This window comes from Procambarus clarkii, chromosome 32, assembly GCF_040958095.1.
Source record: "Procambarus clarkii isolate CNS0578487 chromosome 32, FALCON_Pclarkii_2.0, whole genome shotgun sequence".
Lineage (NCBI taxonomy): Eukaryota > Metazoa > Arthropoda > Malacostraca > Decapoda > Cambaridae > Procambarus > Procambarus clarkii.
Genome location: NC_091181.1, coordinates 8720312 through 8740102, shown reverse-complemented (window position 1 = coordinate 8740102; position 19791 = coordinate 8720312). Strand labels below are relative to the sequence as shown.

General features: G+C 41.9%; 1 protein-coding gene across 1 annotated transcript in view; it reads left to right on the top strand.

Moving 5' to 3' along the window:
* The window catches only part of LOC123759550 (ionotropic receptor 93a-like), an 84549-nt gene extending 65438 nt beyond the window's left edge, over positions 1 to 19111 (top strand). The window contains exons 4-5 of the mRNA XM_045744663.2: positions 10180 to 10309; positions 18110 to 19111. Of these exons, the coding sequence (XP_045600619.1) occupies positions 10180 to 10309; positions 18110 to 18232 (253 nt within the window). The 3' untranslated portion in view covers positions 18233 to 19111. The remainder of the gene's footprint in view (positions 1 to 10179; positions 10310 to 18109) is intronic.
* The last annotated feature ends 680 nt before the right edge of the window (positions 19112 to 19791 follow it).

Below are 19791 nucleotides of genomic sequence, written 5' to 3'. Positions count from 1 at the left end.
ATCTAGCACGACTACCACAGTCACCTCTAGCACGACTAACAGTCACCTCTAACACGACTATCAGTCACCTCTACAACGGCAACCCATGAACTCTAGTACGACTACCATAGTCACCTGTAGGACGACTACCAGAGTCACCTGTAGCACGACTACCAATCACCACTAGCACGACTTCCTGTTACTGTAGCATGACTACCAGTTACTGTAGCACGACTACAAGTCACCACTAGCACGACTACCAGTCACTTCGAGCAAGACTACCAGTTACTCATAGCACGAATAGCAGTCTCCTCTAGCACGACTCTCAGTCTCCTCTAGCAAGAGTACCACAGTCACCTCCAGCACGACTAACAGTCACCTCTACCACGACTACCACAGTCACTTCTAGGACGACTATGCCATTCACCATTAGGACGACTACCACGGTCAACACTAGCACGACTACCACAGTCACCTCTAGCACGACTACCAGTCACCTTTAGCACGACTACCACAGTCACCACTAGCACGACTACTAGTCACCTCTAGCACGACTTCCACAGTCACCACTAGCACGACTACCAGTCTCCTCTTGCACGACTACCTGTCATTTCTATAACGACTACCTATGAACTCTAGAACGACTACCACAGTCACCTTTAGCACGACTACCAATCACATCAAGCACGACTACCATTTACTGTAGCACGACTACCAGTCAACACTACCAAGACTACCTGTCACTCGTAACACGAGTTCCCTTAACCTCTAGCAAGACTACCAGACACCTGTAGCAAAACTATCACATTCACTTCTAGCACGACTACCAGTCACCTCTACCACGAATACCAGTCATCTCTAGCACGACTACCAGTCACCTCTAGCACGACTCCCACAGTCACGTCTAGCACGTTCTCCACAGCATCCCTCTAGCACGACTACCAGTCATATTTAGCACGACTACCACAGTCACCTCTCGTACGACTACAACTGTCATCTCTATCACGGCTACCAGTCTCCACTAGCACGACAACCAGTTACCTCTAGCAAGACTACCAGTTACCTCTAGCACGACTACCAGTCACTCGTAGGACAATTACCAGTCTCCCTCTAGCACGACTACCAGTCACCCCTAGCACGACTATCAGTCACATCTAGCACGACTAACAGTCGCCTCTAGCACGACTATCAGTCATCTCTACAACGGAAACCCATGAACTCTAGTACGACTACCACAGTCTCCTTAAGCACGACTAACAGTCACCTCTAGCATGACTATCAGTCATCTCTACAACGGAAACCCATGAACTCTAGTACGACTACCACAGTCACCTGTAGCATGAATACCACAGTCACCTGTAGCACGACTACCAATCACCACTAGCACGACTACCATTTACTGTAGCACGACTACCAGTTACTGCAGCACGACTACCAGTTACTGTTGTACGACTACAAGTCACCTCTAGCACGACTATCAGTCATCTCTACAACGGCAACCTATGAACTCTAGCACGACTACCACAGTCACCTGTACCACGACTACCACAGTCACCCATAGCACGACTACCAGTCACCACTAGCACGACCACCAGTCACCTGCAGCACGACTACCAATCACCTCTACAACAACTACCCATGAACTCTACCACTACTCAACGACTACCACAGTCACCTGTAGTACAACTGCCTGTCAACTTTAGCACGACTACCAGTCACCTCTAGCACTACAATCAGTCACCTCTTGCATGATAGCTAGTCACCTATATCATGACTTCCAGTCACCTCTAGCACGACTACCAGTCACCTCTAGCACGACCTCCAGTAACCTCTAGCATGACTACCAGTCACCTCTAGCTTCACTGCCAGTCACCTCTAGCACGACTAGCAATCTGTTACGGACCCGAGTCTAGCGTCCGGGCACGGAACAGTGACGACAACGCCATCTGTGCGTCAGCTCCCGAAACCCCCTCCAAATGGACGACGCCATCTAGTGAGGACGGGATATATACCGGCCACAGGGGCTGGATTCCCGTCTTAATCAGCTCGTGACATAGCCGCTGCTGACCTCTGGTGAGGTGGCGCTTAGACAGCAACGCCATCTATGGAGTGGATAGGTGGACGTTTGTGTCTAAGCCTGTAAGTGAGGTGCCCTAGAGTGTCCCTAGTATTAATGACGTGTCTGATTACAGAGTCGACCTGGGACTGCTGTATTGGACGATGGATCAGTCTACCCAAGGCAGCCAAAGTCTCTCCACCTGTTTGCTGCAGAAGCTGTGAGTCACCCCCGGACGAACACTGTTGAGTGTGTTAGCCTGCCTGTGACGTAGCAGTACCAGGAATCGTCTTATCTGGGGGCTGGCTGGTGGAAGAGACTAGCCACTGTAGTGCGGAGAGAGGAGAGTGATCTGCGGAATCACACGAGGCTCCTGCCTAGGGCTCGCAACCCTAGTATCAGTCGTGGAGTGGCCTACACAGTGGAGCTGATTGGAACCTGCCAGCTACAGGCTGGATTTGTGGTTGAAGTCCTCCACGACGGTGCACCCAGTGGGACTGTGATTTGGCTGGCCAGTGGCCGGGGTAGATTCGCCGAGAGAATCAGAGGGTTCATCGTGGGCCACAAAGAAGAGAACCAGGGCTACTCATCGTGAGCACCGTGGAGCATCCTGTGTCTTCAGAGGAAGACTAATTTGTATATAATAAGTGTAGTTATAGCAACCCCGCATGTGACTGTGATATATTTATGGTGGTGGTAGAAATATATATACAAAAGCAGTGCATTTGTATCCCTTCCCCTTTAATTTACTTGCGTTACGGAACACACCCCTTGAAAGCCACTACTAACTTGGGGCCGGATACCCAAACTTATCATCATCATCATCATCAGAGAAGAATAACATCAGAGAAGAGCCCAGTTGCGACCCAATAGAGCCGTAACACAATCACCTTAAGCTTGACTGCCAGTCAACTCTAGCACGACTACCACAGTCACCTCTAGCACGACTTTCAGTCACATCTAGCAAGACTACCACAGTCACGTCTAGCACAACTACCTCAGTCACCTCTAGCAAGACCTCCAGTCACCTCTAGCATGACTACCACAGTCACCTCTAGCACGACTACCACAGTCACCTCTAGCACGACTACCACAGTCACCTCTAGCACGACTCCGACAGTCACCTATAGCACCACTACCAGTCATCTCTAGAACGACTACCACAGTCTCTTCTAGCATGACTTCTAGTCACCTCTAGCACGACTAACAGTCAACACTAGCACTACTACCTGTAACCTCTAGCACAACTACCAGTCACCTCTTGCACGACTACCAGTCAACTCTAGGACGTCCACCACAGTCACGAATAAAAGTTTCCTCTATCACGACTATCACAGTCACGTCTAGCGCGGCTACCACAGTCTCCTCTAACACGACTAACAGTCACCTATAGCACGACTACCACAGTAACCTCTAGCACGACCTCCAGTCACCTCTAGCACGACTACTACAATCTCCTCTAGCATGACTTTCAGTCACATCTAGCACGACTATCAAAGTCACCACTAGCACCAATACCACAGTCAACAGTAGCACGACTACCACAGTTATCTCTAGCACGACTTCCACAGTCACCTCTAGCACAATTACATATCACCTCTTACACGACTACCAGTCAACTCTAGCACGTCTACAACAGTCACGAATAAAAGTCACCTCTAGCACGACTGTCACAGTCAATTCTAGCAAAACTACAACAATCACCTCTACCACGATCTCCAGTCACCTCTAGTACGACTACCACAGTCTCCTCCAGCACGACTACCACAGTCACCTCTAGAACGACTACCACAGTCACCTCTATCATGTCTACCACAGTCTCCTCCAGCACAACTACCTCGGTCACCTCTAGCAAGACCTCCAGTCACCTCTAGCACGACTGTCACAGTCACCTCTAGCACGACTGTCACAGTCACCTCTAGCACGACTACCACAGTCACCTATAGCACGACTTCCACAGTCACCTGTAGCACGACTATTACAGTCACCTCTAGCACGACTACCAAAGTCACCTCTTGCACGACTACTACAGTCACCTTTAGCACGAATGCCACAGTCACCTGTAGCATGACTACCAGTCACCTCTACAACGAATACCAGTCACTTCTAACACGACTACCACAGTCACGTCTAGCACGACTGCCACAGCCCCATCTAGCATGACTACCAGTCAACTTTAGCACGACTACCTCAGTCACCTCTAGCACGTTACCACAGTCACGTCTAGCACGACTACCAATCACCTATAGCACGACTACCACAGTCACCTCTACAACGACTACACATGAACACTAGCACAACCACCAAAGTCACCTGCAGCACGACTGCCAGTCACTACTAGCACGACTACCAGTCTCCTCCAGCACGACTACCGTTCACCAGTACAACTATTTCCACAGTTACCCTTCGCACGACTACCAGTCACCGGAAGCACGAGTTCCAGTCTCCTCTAGCACGACTGCCAGTCACTTTTAGCACGACTACCTGTCAACTTTGCAAGACTACCAGTCACCTCTAGCACGACTACCAGTCACCTCTAGCACGACTACCAGTCACCTCTAGCACGACTACCAGTCACCTCTAGCACGACTACGAGTCACCTCTAGCACGACTACCAGTCACCTCCATCATGACTCCCAGTCACCTCTAGTACGACTACCACAGTCACCTCTAGCACGACTACCACAGTCACCTCTAGCACGACTACCACAGTCACCTCTAGCACGACTACCAGTCACCTCTTACATGACTACCAGTCACCTTTTGCACGACTACCTGTCACCTCTAGCACGACTACCACAGTCACCTCAAGCACGACTTTCAGTCACATCTAGCACGACAACCACAGTCACCACTTGCACGACTACCAGTCAACTCTACCACGACTAACAGTCACCTCTAGCACGACTACCATAGTCACTTCTAGGACAAGTCACAGGTATGCCAGAGTAAAGTTGCAAGGACATGTGTCGGACTACCACTTGCATGAGAATGGAACTCCACAAGGAGGAGTCCTCCGGCTTAGTCTTTTTAACTGCCTTTTATAAAACCTTGTTACTATGATATTTACATAAGGGGTTAAATTGCTAAGCTAAGCAGATGATAGCATTAGTCATTACAGGTCCTTCACTTCTAAATAAAGCACAAGGTGCATTAGATAAAGTAACATCTGAATGCAGCGTTTTAGGGCTAAAATTATCTGCACAGAAGTCTAAGGCAATGAGACTAGGCGGCAACACTCCAGACAGACACCTACGCATTCAAGACCTTCAGTGGGTTACACAAATATCAATATCTCGAAGTGTGGACATATTTTAAAATGACATTCAACAAGCAAATTTAATATCTAAAGGAGAAAGCAAAATCACGACTGAATATAATGAGAGAATCACATTCCCCCGTGTAGGAGAGGGACACAAAGTGTTAAGAATGTTTTACATACACACCGTTCGTTCCCTAGTTGATTATGCAGCGCCTGCCTTACCCACTCTTTCTCTTGGTCAGTGGGCAAACGTTGAGGATATTCAAAACAATGCATTGTGAATCATAACAGGAGCTCCCAGATGGACTAAAATACTGAACCTAAGACTAGAAACCAAGCTAACGTCGATTGAAATAAGGGTAAAAGGGAGTGCTGCGTGCATGCTGACCAAGATATTTACTAGACCTAGAATCAGTTCACTTAAAGATATAATCACTGGAGCACTAACTCGGGACAGAAGAGCCTCCAATAGCAACAGGTGGACCCATTGTGCGATAAACACCATCAATACTTTCGATGTAACAAACATAGTCACCGAGAAGGGTGTCGACGAAATACATGCAGACTTTGTTATGCAAGTCCCTTGGGAATCTCCTCCAGCAGACTTTAAGATTATGGTTATTGAAGGAAAAAATAACCCGACAAATCCTCATCTGCTACGTAACATTGCACAGATGCATATAGAAGCAAACATGGCATCCGACAGTTTCACTTACTTCACAGATGGATCAGTAGACCAGCAGGGACAAGAAACCGGATCTGCAGTTAAAGCAGGAAACACTGTAAATAGTTGGAGGCTCTCAAATGGGTGTTCGACTTTACAGAGATGCTAGCCATTCAAAAAGCTTTGGAACATGCTCTTGTTGAACACCGATAAAATGTTATCATACAAACAGATTCAAGAACCGCCATTGAAACCTTGCAACAAGAACACATTTGTGATAACATGCATCTGATCACAAATGTCATATCATTAATGCAAACACTCAAACGACAAGGTCGACGGGTACTTATCAACTGGGTGCCAAGTCATGTGGGAATAATAGGAAATGACATTGCAGACGAAGCTGCAAAACTTGCAACTAAGAGAGGAAATGTAGACATTTACATACCACAGAGTCTATCACAGATTAAGAAAGTAATTAGAAATCGAGCAATGCAAAAGATGTACAGTGACCACAACACAGCAGATACAACATCAGGATCTGCGAGTTGGTACAAGAATTCAACCAACTACGAACCACTTATGTTGATGAAAGGGAGCAGTAGAGTAACAGAAGTACACTTACATCGCATCAGGCTTGGATACCCATGTGCATGGGAAATAGGCTTACAGGTTTCGGAAGATGAGAGGAAATGTCAGCACTGTGGAGAAATGCCAGGCAGACCACTGGAACATTATCTAACACAGTGCAGTTACAAACCCATTAAGATTTTATTTAGACTGAACTGAGCAGAAGAAGTTGTTAAATACATATTTCAAAATCTTACTGAAGCGACCATACGAGTCATAAATACTCATACTCCACCCAAGTAAAACAGAAACAAGCAACTCTTAGTTGGCCAGCCAGAGGCTTAGGGCCCACGCAGGAATATCCCTGCGAAAAAAATCTAGCATTACTCCCGCAATTACCTCTAGCACGACTAGCAGTCACCTCTATCACGACTAGCAGTCACCTCTATCACGACTACCAGTCATCTCTATCACGACTAGTAGTCACACTAGCACGAATACCACAGTCACCTCTTCCACGACAACAAGTCAACTCAAGCACCACTGCCACTGTCACCTCTAGCACGACAACCACAGTCACCTCTAGCACGACTACCAGTCACCTCTAGCACGACTACCACAGTCACCTCTAGCACAACTACCAGTTGCCTCTAGCACGACTACGAGTCACCTCCAGCACGACTACCAGTCACCTCTAGCACGACACCCACAGTAACTTCTAGCACGACTGCCAGTCACCTCTAGCACGACTACCAGACACCTCTAACACGACTGCCAGTCACCTCTGGCACGACTACACCGTCACCTCTATCACGACAACCACAGTCACCTCCAGCACGACTACCAGTCACCTCTAGCACGACTACCACAGTCACCTTTTCTACGACTACCAGTCACCTCTAGCACGACTACCACTATCACCTCTAACACGACAACCACAGTCACCTCTAGCACGACTACCACAGTCACCTCCAGCACGACTACCAGTCACCTCTAGCACGAATACCACTGTCACCTTTTCCACGACTACCAGTCACCTCTAGCACGACTACCACTGTCACCGTTTCTACGACTACCAGTCACCTCTAGCACGACTACCAGTCACCACTAGCACGACTACCAGTCACCACTAGCACAACCACAGTCACCTCCAGCACGTCTACCAGTCACCTCTAGCACGATTACCACAGTCACCTCTAGCACGACTACCACAGTCACCTCCAGCACGACTACCAGTCACCTCTAACACAACTACCACTGTGACCGTTTCTACGACTACCAGTCACCTCTAGCACGACTACCAGTCACCACTAGCACGACTACCAGTCACCACTAGCACAACCACAGTCACCTCCAGCACGTCTACCAGTCACCTCTAGCACGACTACCACAGTCACCTCTAGCACGACTACCACAGTCACCTCTAGCAAAACTAGCAGTCACCTCTAGCACGACTACCACAGTCACCTCTAGCAAGACTACCACAGTCACCTCTAGCACGACTACCACAGTCACCTCTTGCACAACTGCCAGTCACCTCCAGCACGACTACCAGTCACCTCTGTCACGACTACCAGTCACCGCTAGCAAGACGTCCTGTCACCTCTAGCCCGACTACCACAGTCAACTCTAGCACGACTACCACTGTCACCTCTAGCACGACTACCACTGTCACCTCTAGCTATGTGATGTAACTATATAACCTGAGCTTGTAAAAGCACCTTAATCACCTTCAGTGATTAAATGCTTAATTGCACACTAGTCTCTCTATCAGCTATCTCACCCTGTCAAAGTAAAAGAGACAAATGTTTGTGAATGCATGTGTGTGTGTATATATGTATGTATATATGTATATGTACGTATATGTGTGTGTGTATGAATATGTATGTGTATAAAGTATATATGGAAGCTGATCAGAATTACATTTCACCTTTGTAAATGCTCATTAATGACACTATTTAAAAGACACGTCGAACACTTTATGTAGGTCATACGTAAATCTGTGTATCTATGTATTTATGTATATAAGTTAGCTTAGCATTTAAAAAGCACCGAATCACCTTTTATGGTTGATTGTTCAATAAACCCTTGAACTATATGTTTAACACATCTCTAACCCTGTCCATGGAGGACAGAAGAAAATGTATATATGCTAGTTAGCACTGTAAATGTGTGGCCACGTCTGTGGTAGAAAATAATAATAATAATAATAAAATAGCCCGACGACCACAGTCACCTCTAGCACGACTACCAGTCACCTCTAGAACGACTACCACTGTCACTTCTAGCACGAATACCACAGACAATTCTAGCACGACTACCACAGTCACTTCTAGCACGACTACCACTGTCACTTCTAGCACGAATCCCACAGTCACCTCTAGCACGACTACCACAGTCAACTCTAGCACGACTACCACAGTCACCACTAGCACGACTACCACAGTCACCTCTAGCACGACTACCACAGTCAACTCTAGCACGACTACCACAGTCACCACTAGCACGACTACCACAGTCACCTCTAACACGATTACCACAGTCACCTCTAGCACGACTACCACAGTCAACTCTAGCACGACTACCACTGTCACTTCTAGCACGACTACCACAGTCAATTCTAGCACGACTACCACTGTTACTTCTAGCACGACTACCACAGTCAACTCTAGCACGACTACCACTGTCACTTCTAGCACGACTACCACAGTCAACTCTAGTACGACTACCACTGTCACTTCTAGCACGACTACCACAGTCAACTCTAGCACGACTACCACTGTCACTTCTAGCACGACTAACACAGTCAACTCTAGCACGACTACCACAGTCACCTCTAACATGACTACCACAGTCACCTCTAGCACGACTACCACAGTCATATCTAGCACGACTGCCACAGTGAACTCTAACACGATTACCACAGTCACCTCTAGACGACTACCAGTCACCTCTAGCACGACTACCACAGTCACCTCAAGCACGACTACCAGTCACCTGTAGCACGACTACCAGTCACCACTAGCACGACTACCAGTCACCTCTAACACGACTACCACAGACATCTCTAGCACGACTTCCAGTCACCTCTAGCACGACTACCACAGTCACCTCTAACATGACTACCACAGTCACCTCTAGCACGACTACCACACTCATATCTAGCACGACTGCCACAGTGAACTCTAACACGATTACCACAGTCACCTCTAGCACGACTACCACAGTCACCTCAAGCACGACTACCAGTCACCTCTAGCACGACTACCAGTGACCACTAGCACGACTACCAGTCACCTCTAACACGACTACCACAGACATCTCTAGCACGACTTCCAGTCACCTCTTGCACGACTACCACAGTCACCTCAAGCACGACTACCAGTCACCTCTAGCACGACTACCAGTCACCACTAGCAATCTACCACAGTCACTTCTAGCACGACTATCATCAATATCACCATCACTACTATCTCGTTCATCACTACAGCTACATCCATCACCAAGGCCAGTCCTTTTGTCTCAGCAACAACACCCACCAACAATATACTAAGACAACCATTTCTACAGTTATCACCACTTCCACAATCACCATTAGCCCTGATACCAATAACTCCCTGGTGATGCTATTGACCACTCGGCCTACAGGATCAGGGCGGTGGCGGAGGCCGGCCTCTACGACTTCTGGATGAAGGACATGGTGCCCAACTCCACCTCCTGCGTCCACATGCCCACCACCACCACCGTCACCGCTACTCTCTCCCTCACTAACCTCTCGGTAACAACATGAGTACTTTGTTACTATGTTTTACATGCACCAAATAAGGTCACAGCCAATCATTAGGTCACAGGCTGCCATATTCAGATTGTGAACTCGTTTGAACTCGTGACCTAAAGATATATCTGTTTTGTGCTTGATGTGACGAGTGTTGTGCGTTACGAGTTGATGGAGATGTGGCATTCGTTAATGGCAGAGGTTGTTATGTTAAGAACAACCTCAACTCCAACGGGGTGCGTAGATGGCATGTGGCGCGAGGGATGGATAACACGAGCTTGACCCTGAAGAATTCTTGCTGGTAGGAAGTAGTTAGGAATAATATCTTGAATTTGCGAGTGAAGATATCGGTCGTTATCTTTGGTAGCATCACTGGAGGAAGTGTCTGGCAAGGGTATGACACTTCCCTGGCAGGCCAACCAAACAAAATAAGAAAGTAAGTTAGAGAGCTTTGGCTGTTCTGATTAACAATTGAGGTATTTGTACTGGACATTGCGTGCTATAGATAGAAACAATAGATTGAGGGGTTTACTATCAGGCGGAGGAAGTAGGGATATCATAACATTATGGAAGATGAGAAAAACCGTTAGAGCCGTGATAAGGGTTCGAACTTATGTGGCAGGTGTTCCCACGCACATGCCCCAACGTCTAGACCACGGCATGATAAGGACTGCAACCTGGAGTTCTACCGAACACAAGGATTTCCTGAGGCTTCTACTGAAGGCGGATCAAAGTTTTCACATAATCCCTCCTTGCCTTCTGGCTCTGTCTTCCAGGAATGTTCCACCTCTTTCACTACACAGAGAGTAATCCCACTAACATGTGAATACCCATCCCAGTGGGATTACACTGTCTGGGAACACCCACCCCATAGGTTCCAACCCCTGATCATGGCTTCTGTGGATTTTCTCATTCATGCAGTAACGTTAGTGTGATGATTCTCTGTTTCTCTGATTCTCTGGGAGTCGCGACTGTAAAACAACCAACGAGTCAGTTTGACTTAAAAGAGGTGTTCAGATCATATGTGACATTCTTTCAAGAAGAAGAGTTGGAAATGAAGGCTATTTACGACAGTTGGAGTCAATTATCGACTAAACAAATATTGCAATGCCAATGCAATATAATTCTTCGATAACTTGGGTCCCTTTCTATGAAAAAGAAAGTGAGGCATAAATGAAAAACATTTGGATAAAAATAACAGAGGAGGACAATCAACAAAATACCCTAAAGTTATATTAACCAAATAGCATGGATCATGGAATCAAAATAGACGATTATATAATAGACATAAGTGTTTGTGTGTGCGCAAAAACATATATTATTGTACTAACCGAAACGTGGATGAATGTAGAAAATATGGAACTATTGATTAAATACCACATTAAGGCATACAAATTATTTCACATAGGTCAGAAAAGGAAGGGGAGTAGCAATATATGTTTAGGAAAATTTTAAATGTGATGTCAAAAATTGGGGGTATCAAACAAAAGGTGGTTGTTTAAAATTTAATGAAAATAAAAATCATCTAATAATTGGAATTATATATGGCCTATCAAATTTCAATAGAAAGGAAATCAAGTATGTGTGGTATGAAATATTAATAGCATCTAGGTCTATGTATGTGTTATGGATGTCTCTAATTTTAGCAAACTTCACTGGACAAACACAACTGGAAATGCTGAAACATTGAAACAGAATTATAACATATTTAGTATAACGTGTATTGCTCTCATGTGCAACAGATGGCGCTGTTTCTTAAAAAAAAAAATGTTTCTACCTGTCACAAGTGTGGTATCTATACTTATACATATGAAATGAACGGTATGGTAAACACCACAGCTCAATTCCAATGCAATGCCACACAAAATAAATATATCAAAATTTAAATAAATTGAAATCTTTAAAAATTCAATTTGTCAATGCAATTGGAAACAGTGAAAGGAAATCGTAACATATTTAGTATAGCCTGTGTTGATATTACGTGCAACAGATGGCACTGTTTAAAAAAAAGCACGTTTGTATCTGTCACAGGTGTAGCATCAATATAGTAGGGATATTAAAACACGCACCTATTCGAATACAACGTTGTGTCAAAATTTCAAAGCAATCAATGAAGAACTTTCGGAGATTACAGCGTGTATTTGCTCTTACATCCAACAGATGGCGCTGTTTAAAAAAAAAATTCCTGTAACATGTGAGGCATGTATATAGTAGCTATTTAAAAACATGCGCCTATTCGAATGCAACGTTGTGTTAAAATTTCAAAGCAATCGGTGAAAAGGTTTTGAAGATTTCTCTCACATGAAAAACATCTGAAAAACACAGTTTTCAAAAAAAGCATGTTTTTCTGCGTCACAGACGTGACATCTATATAGTATATATACAAAACTCCGCTCAGATGTAAATGGAACGTTGTGTAAAAATTTAAAAGCAATCGGTGAAGAACTTTCGGAGATTAGCGATTTTGAACAAAGGAACATTTATTATTTTATTTATATTTATTTATTTATTTATTCGTTTATTTATTTATTTATTTATTTATATATATACAAGAAGGTACATTGGGATTGTGAGGATACATAGTATAGTAATTACAATCTTGTAAAGCCACTAATACGCGTAGCGTTTCGGGCAGGTCCTTAATCTAAGAAAATTTTAAGTAGGTAAATACTTGCAAAATTTAAAAAAAATGAAACAGTTACAAAGCAAGAAAAAAAAAGATGAGAGAAAATTGTAGGTATATTAAGCACGTAGGTATCTCAGATTGATTGCAATGACAGCTTGAATGGTAGTTTAACAAAAATTAGTAGGTACAATACAGCATATGGCTAGCACATAAAAGAAGACAGTAATGAACACAATTATAAACTTGTTTGAGTTAAGTACATAAAGATTGGGAGATTGGGTAACACTAGATACAGAGCAAATTTAAAGCTCAGTGTTGGAAACTACGAAGATGAAATTAGGTACTTTTTGTTTTTGTTTTTAAATGAGGCAAAAGTTTGACAGCTTTTCAATTCACTAGGGAGTGAGTTCCATAGACTAGGTCCCTTAATTTGCATAGATTATTTACACAGATTAAATTTGACTCTGGGGATATCAAAGATATATTTATTTCTGGTGTGGTGATAATGGGTCCTATTACATCTGTCCAGGGAGAGTTTCAGAGCATGGTTTGCTTTTAAGAACAGAGTTTTGTAAATGTAGTTGACACAAGAGAATGTGTGGGGGGAGTTAACATTTAGCAAGTTTAGGGATTTAAACAAGGGAGCTGAATGTTGTCTGAAAGCAGAGTTTGTTATTATTCTGATAGCAGATTTTTGCTGGGTAATGATGGGCTTAAGGTGGTTTGCAGTGGTAGACCCCCATGCACAGATACCATAATTAAGATAGGGGTAGATTAGTACATAATATAGTGAGAGGAGAGCAGAGTTAGGAACAATATCTTATTTTAGAGAGTATACCAACGGTTTTAGAGACTTTCTTAGTTATGTGTTGAATGTGGGTGCTGAAGTTGAGTCTCTTGTCTAGGAATAGGCCAAGAAACTTGATATCATTTTTATTACTGATGTTAATGTTGTCTATCTGTAGCTGAATTGCATTCGATGATTTGCTTCCAAATAAGATGTAGTAGGTCTTTTCTATGTTTAATGTTAGTTCGTTAGTTGACATCCATAATGGGACTTTTTTTAATTCATTATTCACAACATTATTTAGTGTATGTGGGTTGGGGTCTGAATAGATAAGGGTAGTATCATCAGCAAACAATATAGGTTTAAGAATATTAGAGGCATTAGGCAGATCATTGATATATATAGGAAATAGAAGAGGTCAAAAGATGCTGCCCTGTGGCACTCCAACGGTAATTGGTAGAGTGGAAGAAGTTGTATCATTGATGGTTACACATTGGTGTCTGTCACTAAGATAGGATCGGATGTAGTCAAGGGCAAGGCCTCGGATTCCATAATGCTGGAGTTTAAGTAAGAGGTAGTTGTGATTAAAAGTATCAAAGGCTTTTCTTAGGTCAATGAAGAGTCCAATCGGAAACTCATTTTTGTCAAGGGCTGAGTAGATTACGTCAAGGAGACTAATGATTGCATCATTGGTGCTCTTTTGGGACCGGAAGCCAAACTGGCAGGGGCTGAGTATGTCGAATTTTACGAGGTAGGAATAGAGCTGTTTGTAGATAATTTTTTCAAGTATTTTTTATAGAAGGGTTAGGTTTGATATTGGTCTATAATTGTTTATGTCCGCCGGATTGCCTCCTTTATGGACTGGCGTTCCTCTTGTTTTTTCAAGGATATCAGGAAAGGTGTGACACTCTATAGATTTGTTCAACAGTAGAGCCATGGGTGGGGCAAGGGCATGGGAGGCGCTCTTGTATACAATGGACGTAATTTCACTGGTGTTCCCTGCCTTGGTTTTTAGAGTGTATGATGGACACAACATCTGCCGGGCTGATTGGTGAAAGGAGAAGAGAGTTTGGATAGCTGCCTGAGAGATATGTGTTAATATGTGTCTGAGACTGTGGGATTTTACTGGCAAGAGGTTACCCATCCTTATAAAGTTTTATTTGGTTACGTGAGTGTTGTTTAGCTCCTAGGATACTAGAGATTGTTTTCCATGTGCTATTCATGTTGCCTTTTGCTTCATTGAATCTATTCACATAATATGAAAGTTTTGCCTTTCTTATGATACTGGTAAGCATTGATGAGTACCTTTTAGCTACTTCCTTTGAAACTAGGCCAATCCTAAGTTTCTTTTCATATTCATGTTACTTGTTGATTGAGTTGAGAATGCCACTTGTGAGCCATGGATTGTTTAATCTTTTGTCAGTTACTTGCTTGGTAAGAAGGGGACAATGAATGTTGTAGAGGCTTAGAGTTTTGGAGAGGAAGAGGTTAGCTAATGAATTTATATCCTGGGTATTATTGAATTCAGAATCCCAGTTAATATTGTGAAGTGCATTTGTAAGATTGCCTAAAGCTGATTCACTGTGTAACCTAAATGAGAGTTTCTTGCTTTTTGGTGGTGTTATGTCCATGTTCGCTATGAGAAAGGTCCAAAATTGCCAAAAGGCAATTTTGTTGACCCAGGTCAATATTGAAGTCTCCTCCCAGAATGATGTGGTTTTTGTTGAGATTGTTGTTTATAATAAGATTCCTTAGGTTATCTGAGAAAGAAGCAATGTTAGTATTGGGAAATCTATAGATGGCTCCAATAGTCAAGGAGGATTTAAGGGATTTCATTGTAAACTGAGCAAAAGTATATTCACAGTAGTCATCTCTGTCACTAATGACACTGTTGCAGATAAATGTATCTCGGTAATATATAGCTGTGCTACCACCTTTTTTATTAGGCCTTTTTAACCAGCTAAGTTGCAGAGTTGGGTATAGTCTTTATTTAGCCAAGTTTCTGTTAAAATAATGAACGATAAGTTAGTACCTAGTGCTGTGAGTAATGCATTTATATCGTCAAAATGTTTACCAAGTGATCTAACATTTTGGTTTTAAACTGATAAGCAGGTGCTATTTTGGAGTTTGTTTTTTGCCGTGTGTGTTGTGAAATACTTGCAATAATGATGATCAATATGCTGGTTGGTGTAGATATGAGACAGAAGATTTTGATCAGGATCAATATCAGTGTGCATGGAAATGCAGAGGGATCACGATACAAGGTACACGATATAGCAAAACACAAGAATAACAGCAAATACACATAAAATACTAACAAATTAGGAGTAAAATAAAGATCCAATAGATAGCCAGGAAGGACAATGAAGTTAGATAAAAGAAAAAACAAAAAATCAGTAAAGATTGACAATATAAATGTAAAATAAAAAATAATAAGAAAAATAATAATTATAAAGTAAAATGATCTTAAAGATAATTAGCTTAGTAATGGTTAATTAAAATCCCATAATTAGTATGAACCTAAGAAAACAAAGTGAGCTCAAACAGATAATTCCCAAAAATGACATATAAATCTAAGTAAATCTAGAAATTTACTCTAATATAAATCTAAGTGTAAAAATAAACAGGGTGAGAGTATATTCATGTGGAAGATTTTACTATGATACTGAGGTCGATGCTTATATAGACAATTATACTATTAATTAATTCCAATAAATGATTACTAAGAAACTAATTTCAAGTTACTTTAAATATAACAGGGCAATAAAGAGTCCTAGGTTTAGTGACAAGGGGATTAATTAAGACCAAATAAATAAGGGTAAAAAACAAGCACTGTCAAACAACAAAGATGACAACAAAAAATAAAAATAAAAATAAAAAACCTTTGGAAAGAAAAGGCAGAGCTTAAGTACACTTTGGTTGTATGTGAGACTACAAATTATGTTCTGGTTATTCAGCTGATATCCCACAGTCATCCAGGAAAGAAGTGAGGTGTGCATCAGTGGTTATGACATAAGTTTTTCCAGAGTCAGTCTTCCTAGCTATTATTTTACCATCGGTAAAATATGGTATTTTAAAGTACCATATTTTAAACATTGTTATTAAACAATGTTTAATAGCAGTGGATCTTTTGCAGATTCCATATAGTTTAAATAAGAGATTTTGTCTGAATCTGGTTAGACATTCGTTCACATAAACATTGGATTTCTTAGCGACTGCAGCAGTGATAAGGTCTGACTTGCGGGAGCAGCTATCTAATTTCACACGAATTTTTCTGTTATTTGTACCAGATGATTTCGTACCCACTCTATAAGCTGACTTGATGTCACTTGCTTCGATTGAATAATTCAACTTAGTACGCAATTTCTGTATCACGATGGCAGTACAGTCTTCTCTGTCAGTTTCATGGGGAAAATCATGTGATGAGATGATGAAAGAATCAAGGAGCTTAAGTTGGTCTGATTCGTCTTAGGTGCAGTGTGTTGCTGTTGAAGGGAGTTAAAATGGTTCTCTAACTTTTGTAACATCTCTTCTTGCTTCTTAGAGGTTTCTGCTGGTTTAAAGTTAGTAACCGAGATCTGAAGAGAGCTTAATTCCTGTTCGAGGTGGCCGACTCTGGCAGACAGATCTTGGTTAATCTTGTGCATGGCCAAAACATCACTCTGTAGCTTCATTATCAGGTCCGACTGCTCTCGGATTATAGACTTTTAGTCATCATGTATCTGAGTCAATAATTTGAGCCATGGATTATCAGCGAAACGCTTAAAGTCGGAACATGGGGAGGCAGCTCGTTTAAGTTGATCCATATTGTTACATAACTGTTGCAAGGCTCGAGTCGGTGACTACGCTCCACTCAGCTGGGAAGGTTTGATATTGTTGTCGAAGGGAGGGTCTGTTCCCCCCCCCCCCTCCCCGGCAGCCACTAAGGGAGAGACAGCCGCATTATTCCTGTTGCTAGCTTGGCTGGTTGGGTTCATCCTAATAGGTGTGCTATCTTTCTTTGCGGCCTTACCGAGCTTAGAATTGTTTTGCATGGTAGCAGGAGAAATGTACGCAGATTATAAAGATTATTTGTATTGTTTTTTAGTGTTTCTTATTTTGGCTGGTTATTTTCTTGTTTAGGGCTTCTATCCCTCTGACTAGTGTTCTTCCATCTTGGTTTAATTGGAAGATTATGTCTCCAAATATCAACCTTGAACAAGTATGATATATGCTGGAAATGCTATTGCAGTTAAACCAAGATTGAAGAGCACTAGTAAGAGGGATAGAAACCCTAATCTTGAATATAATCAACACATAGTATACAGTCATAGTCAACGAAATATTGATATGTATATTAATGTCATATAAATACTTTTAAAATTATATTCGAAACTGATTTTCTTTGCAGGGAATGTTCTTGGTTCTGGCTGGTGGGTACGTCATCACTCTCCTCGTGTTTGGTCTGGAGCTCCTCCTGAACAAATATTTAACTAATGATTTATGCAGAAATATGTCACCGTCACTAGAATGAAACTCCGTTGTGGAGTAGTGTGTGTTGAGCTGAAAGCCTCTCCTGCCCTGGATGGATATTATAACTGTGACACTACTCTACTGACACTACCAAATATATTCCTAGACACGCAGGGAGTATATACCGAGAGATGACCTGCTTCTCGGTGTGTATACACACTCACTGAGAGTTAACTTTATTCCTGGTTTATGATCATGACTAAAGTATGGTTTCTGGTTGGTCAGTAAGCTGTTGTTGTTGCCTTAATTATCCTCCTTAGGTTCATAGGTGTTAAGCTCAACACCACACACACAACTACTGGTGAATCCCAAGTTGATGAATGGAATACAACTCTTCCTTGCTAAGGAATTCATCGCATATTGTAAAATAATGTGCTCGACTAATTACATGGGCTTAGGAAATTTTCTTTAAGAATTAGTAATGCATCCAATTCGTCACTACATTGATAATCTTATCAACAAACTTCTATAAAAAATTGCAACCAAAATTGAACAGAAATATGTTTAAATTATTTACAAAGCATTTATTATAATTATTATCATAGATATTCAGAGGCAAAAATATTTGCAATAATTATTGCAAATATAGAGGAAATCTTAGTTTAGAAAGGCACCTGAACGGTATATTTCTAAGTACAGTAGTTATCATATTACACACATATATCACAAAAGTGTGATGCACAAAATGAACAAATTCTCAAATGCCAGCAGGAGCCTTGTGAGGGCAGTAGCATTCCATGTTGCAATTTTTTTTACTATGTCGTGGCACAGTCGACTAAGGTGCGTCTGGGATCACCCCAGCCATAGGTTCGAACACTCATCACGGCCCTTGTGGATTTGTTCAGTTATCGTATTTATAACTAGTGAAGTTTCCACTACAATTTTACCATGATATTCTGTTCATATAAATTATTCATTAAAATTTCATAATAAAGTATAGTATAAAGTAATGTTTTTGCTTCTTAATACATAAATAATTCAACTATCTCAAAATATTTCCAAGCTATATTATTTTTCATATAACTTACAAGTATAATAATCAATTAAATTAATATTTCAGTTATCATATTCAAGAATAATTATAATAATAATAAACGCAAAAGATTTTTAAATATAATATTTAATTTTGCTATATTACAATTTCTATTACATTTGTTGTTTCAATATGTAAAATGTGTTAATTATTATTGTTATTGTTGTAAATATTGTTATCCAAGGTCTATTAACTTTTCCGAAATTTGTTTCATAAATCATGAACCCAGTTTTCAAACCAAGTATTTCCGGCATCTATAAATATTTATGCATTTCAATCCTTTGTCTCGAGTTATTTTGTGTTGATATATTTGAAACCTTATTAATATTTCTTTGTTATTACCACTTTCATTTATAAACTTCCTGGCAAACCTTCCGGCTTTCACGAGAACGTAATTTTTTTTTTTTTGAGATATATACAAGAGTTGTTACATTCTTGTACAGCCACTAGTACGCGTAGCGTTTCGGGCAGGTCCCTGGAATACGATCCCCTGCCGCGAAGAATCGTTTTTTCATCCAAGTACACAT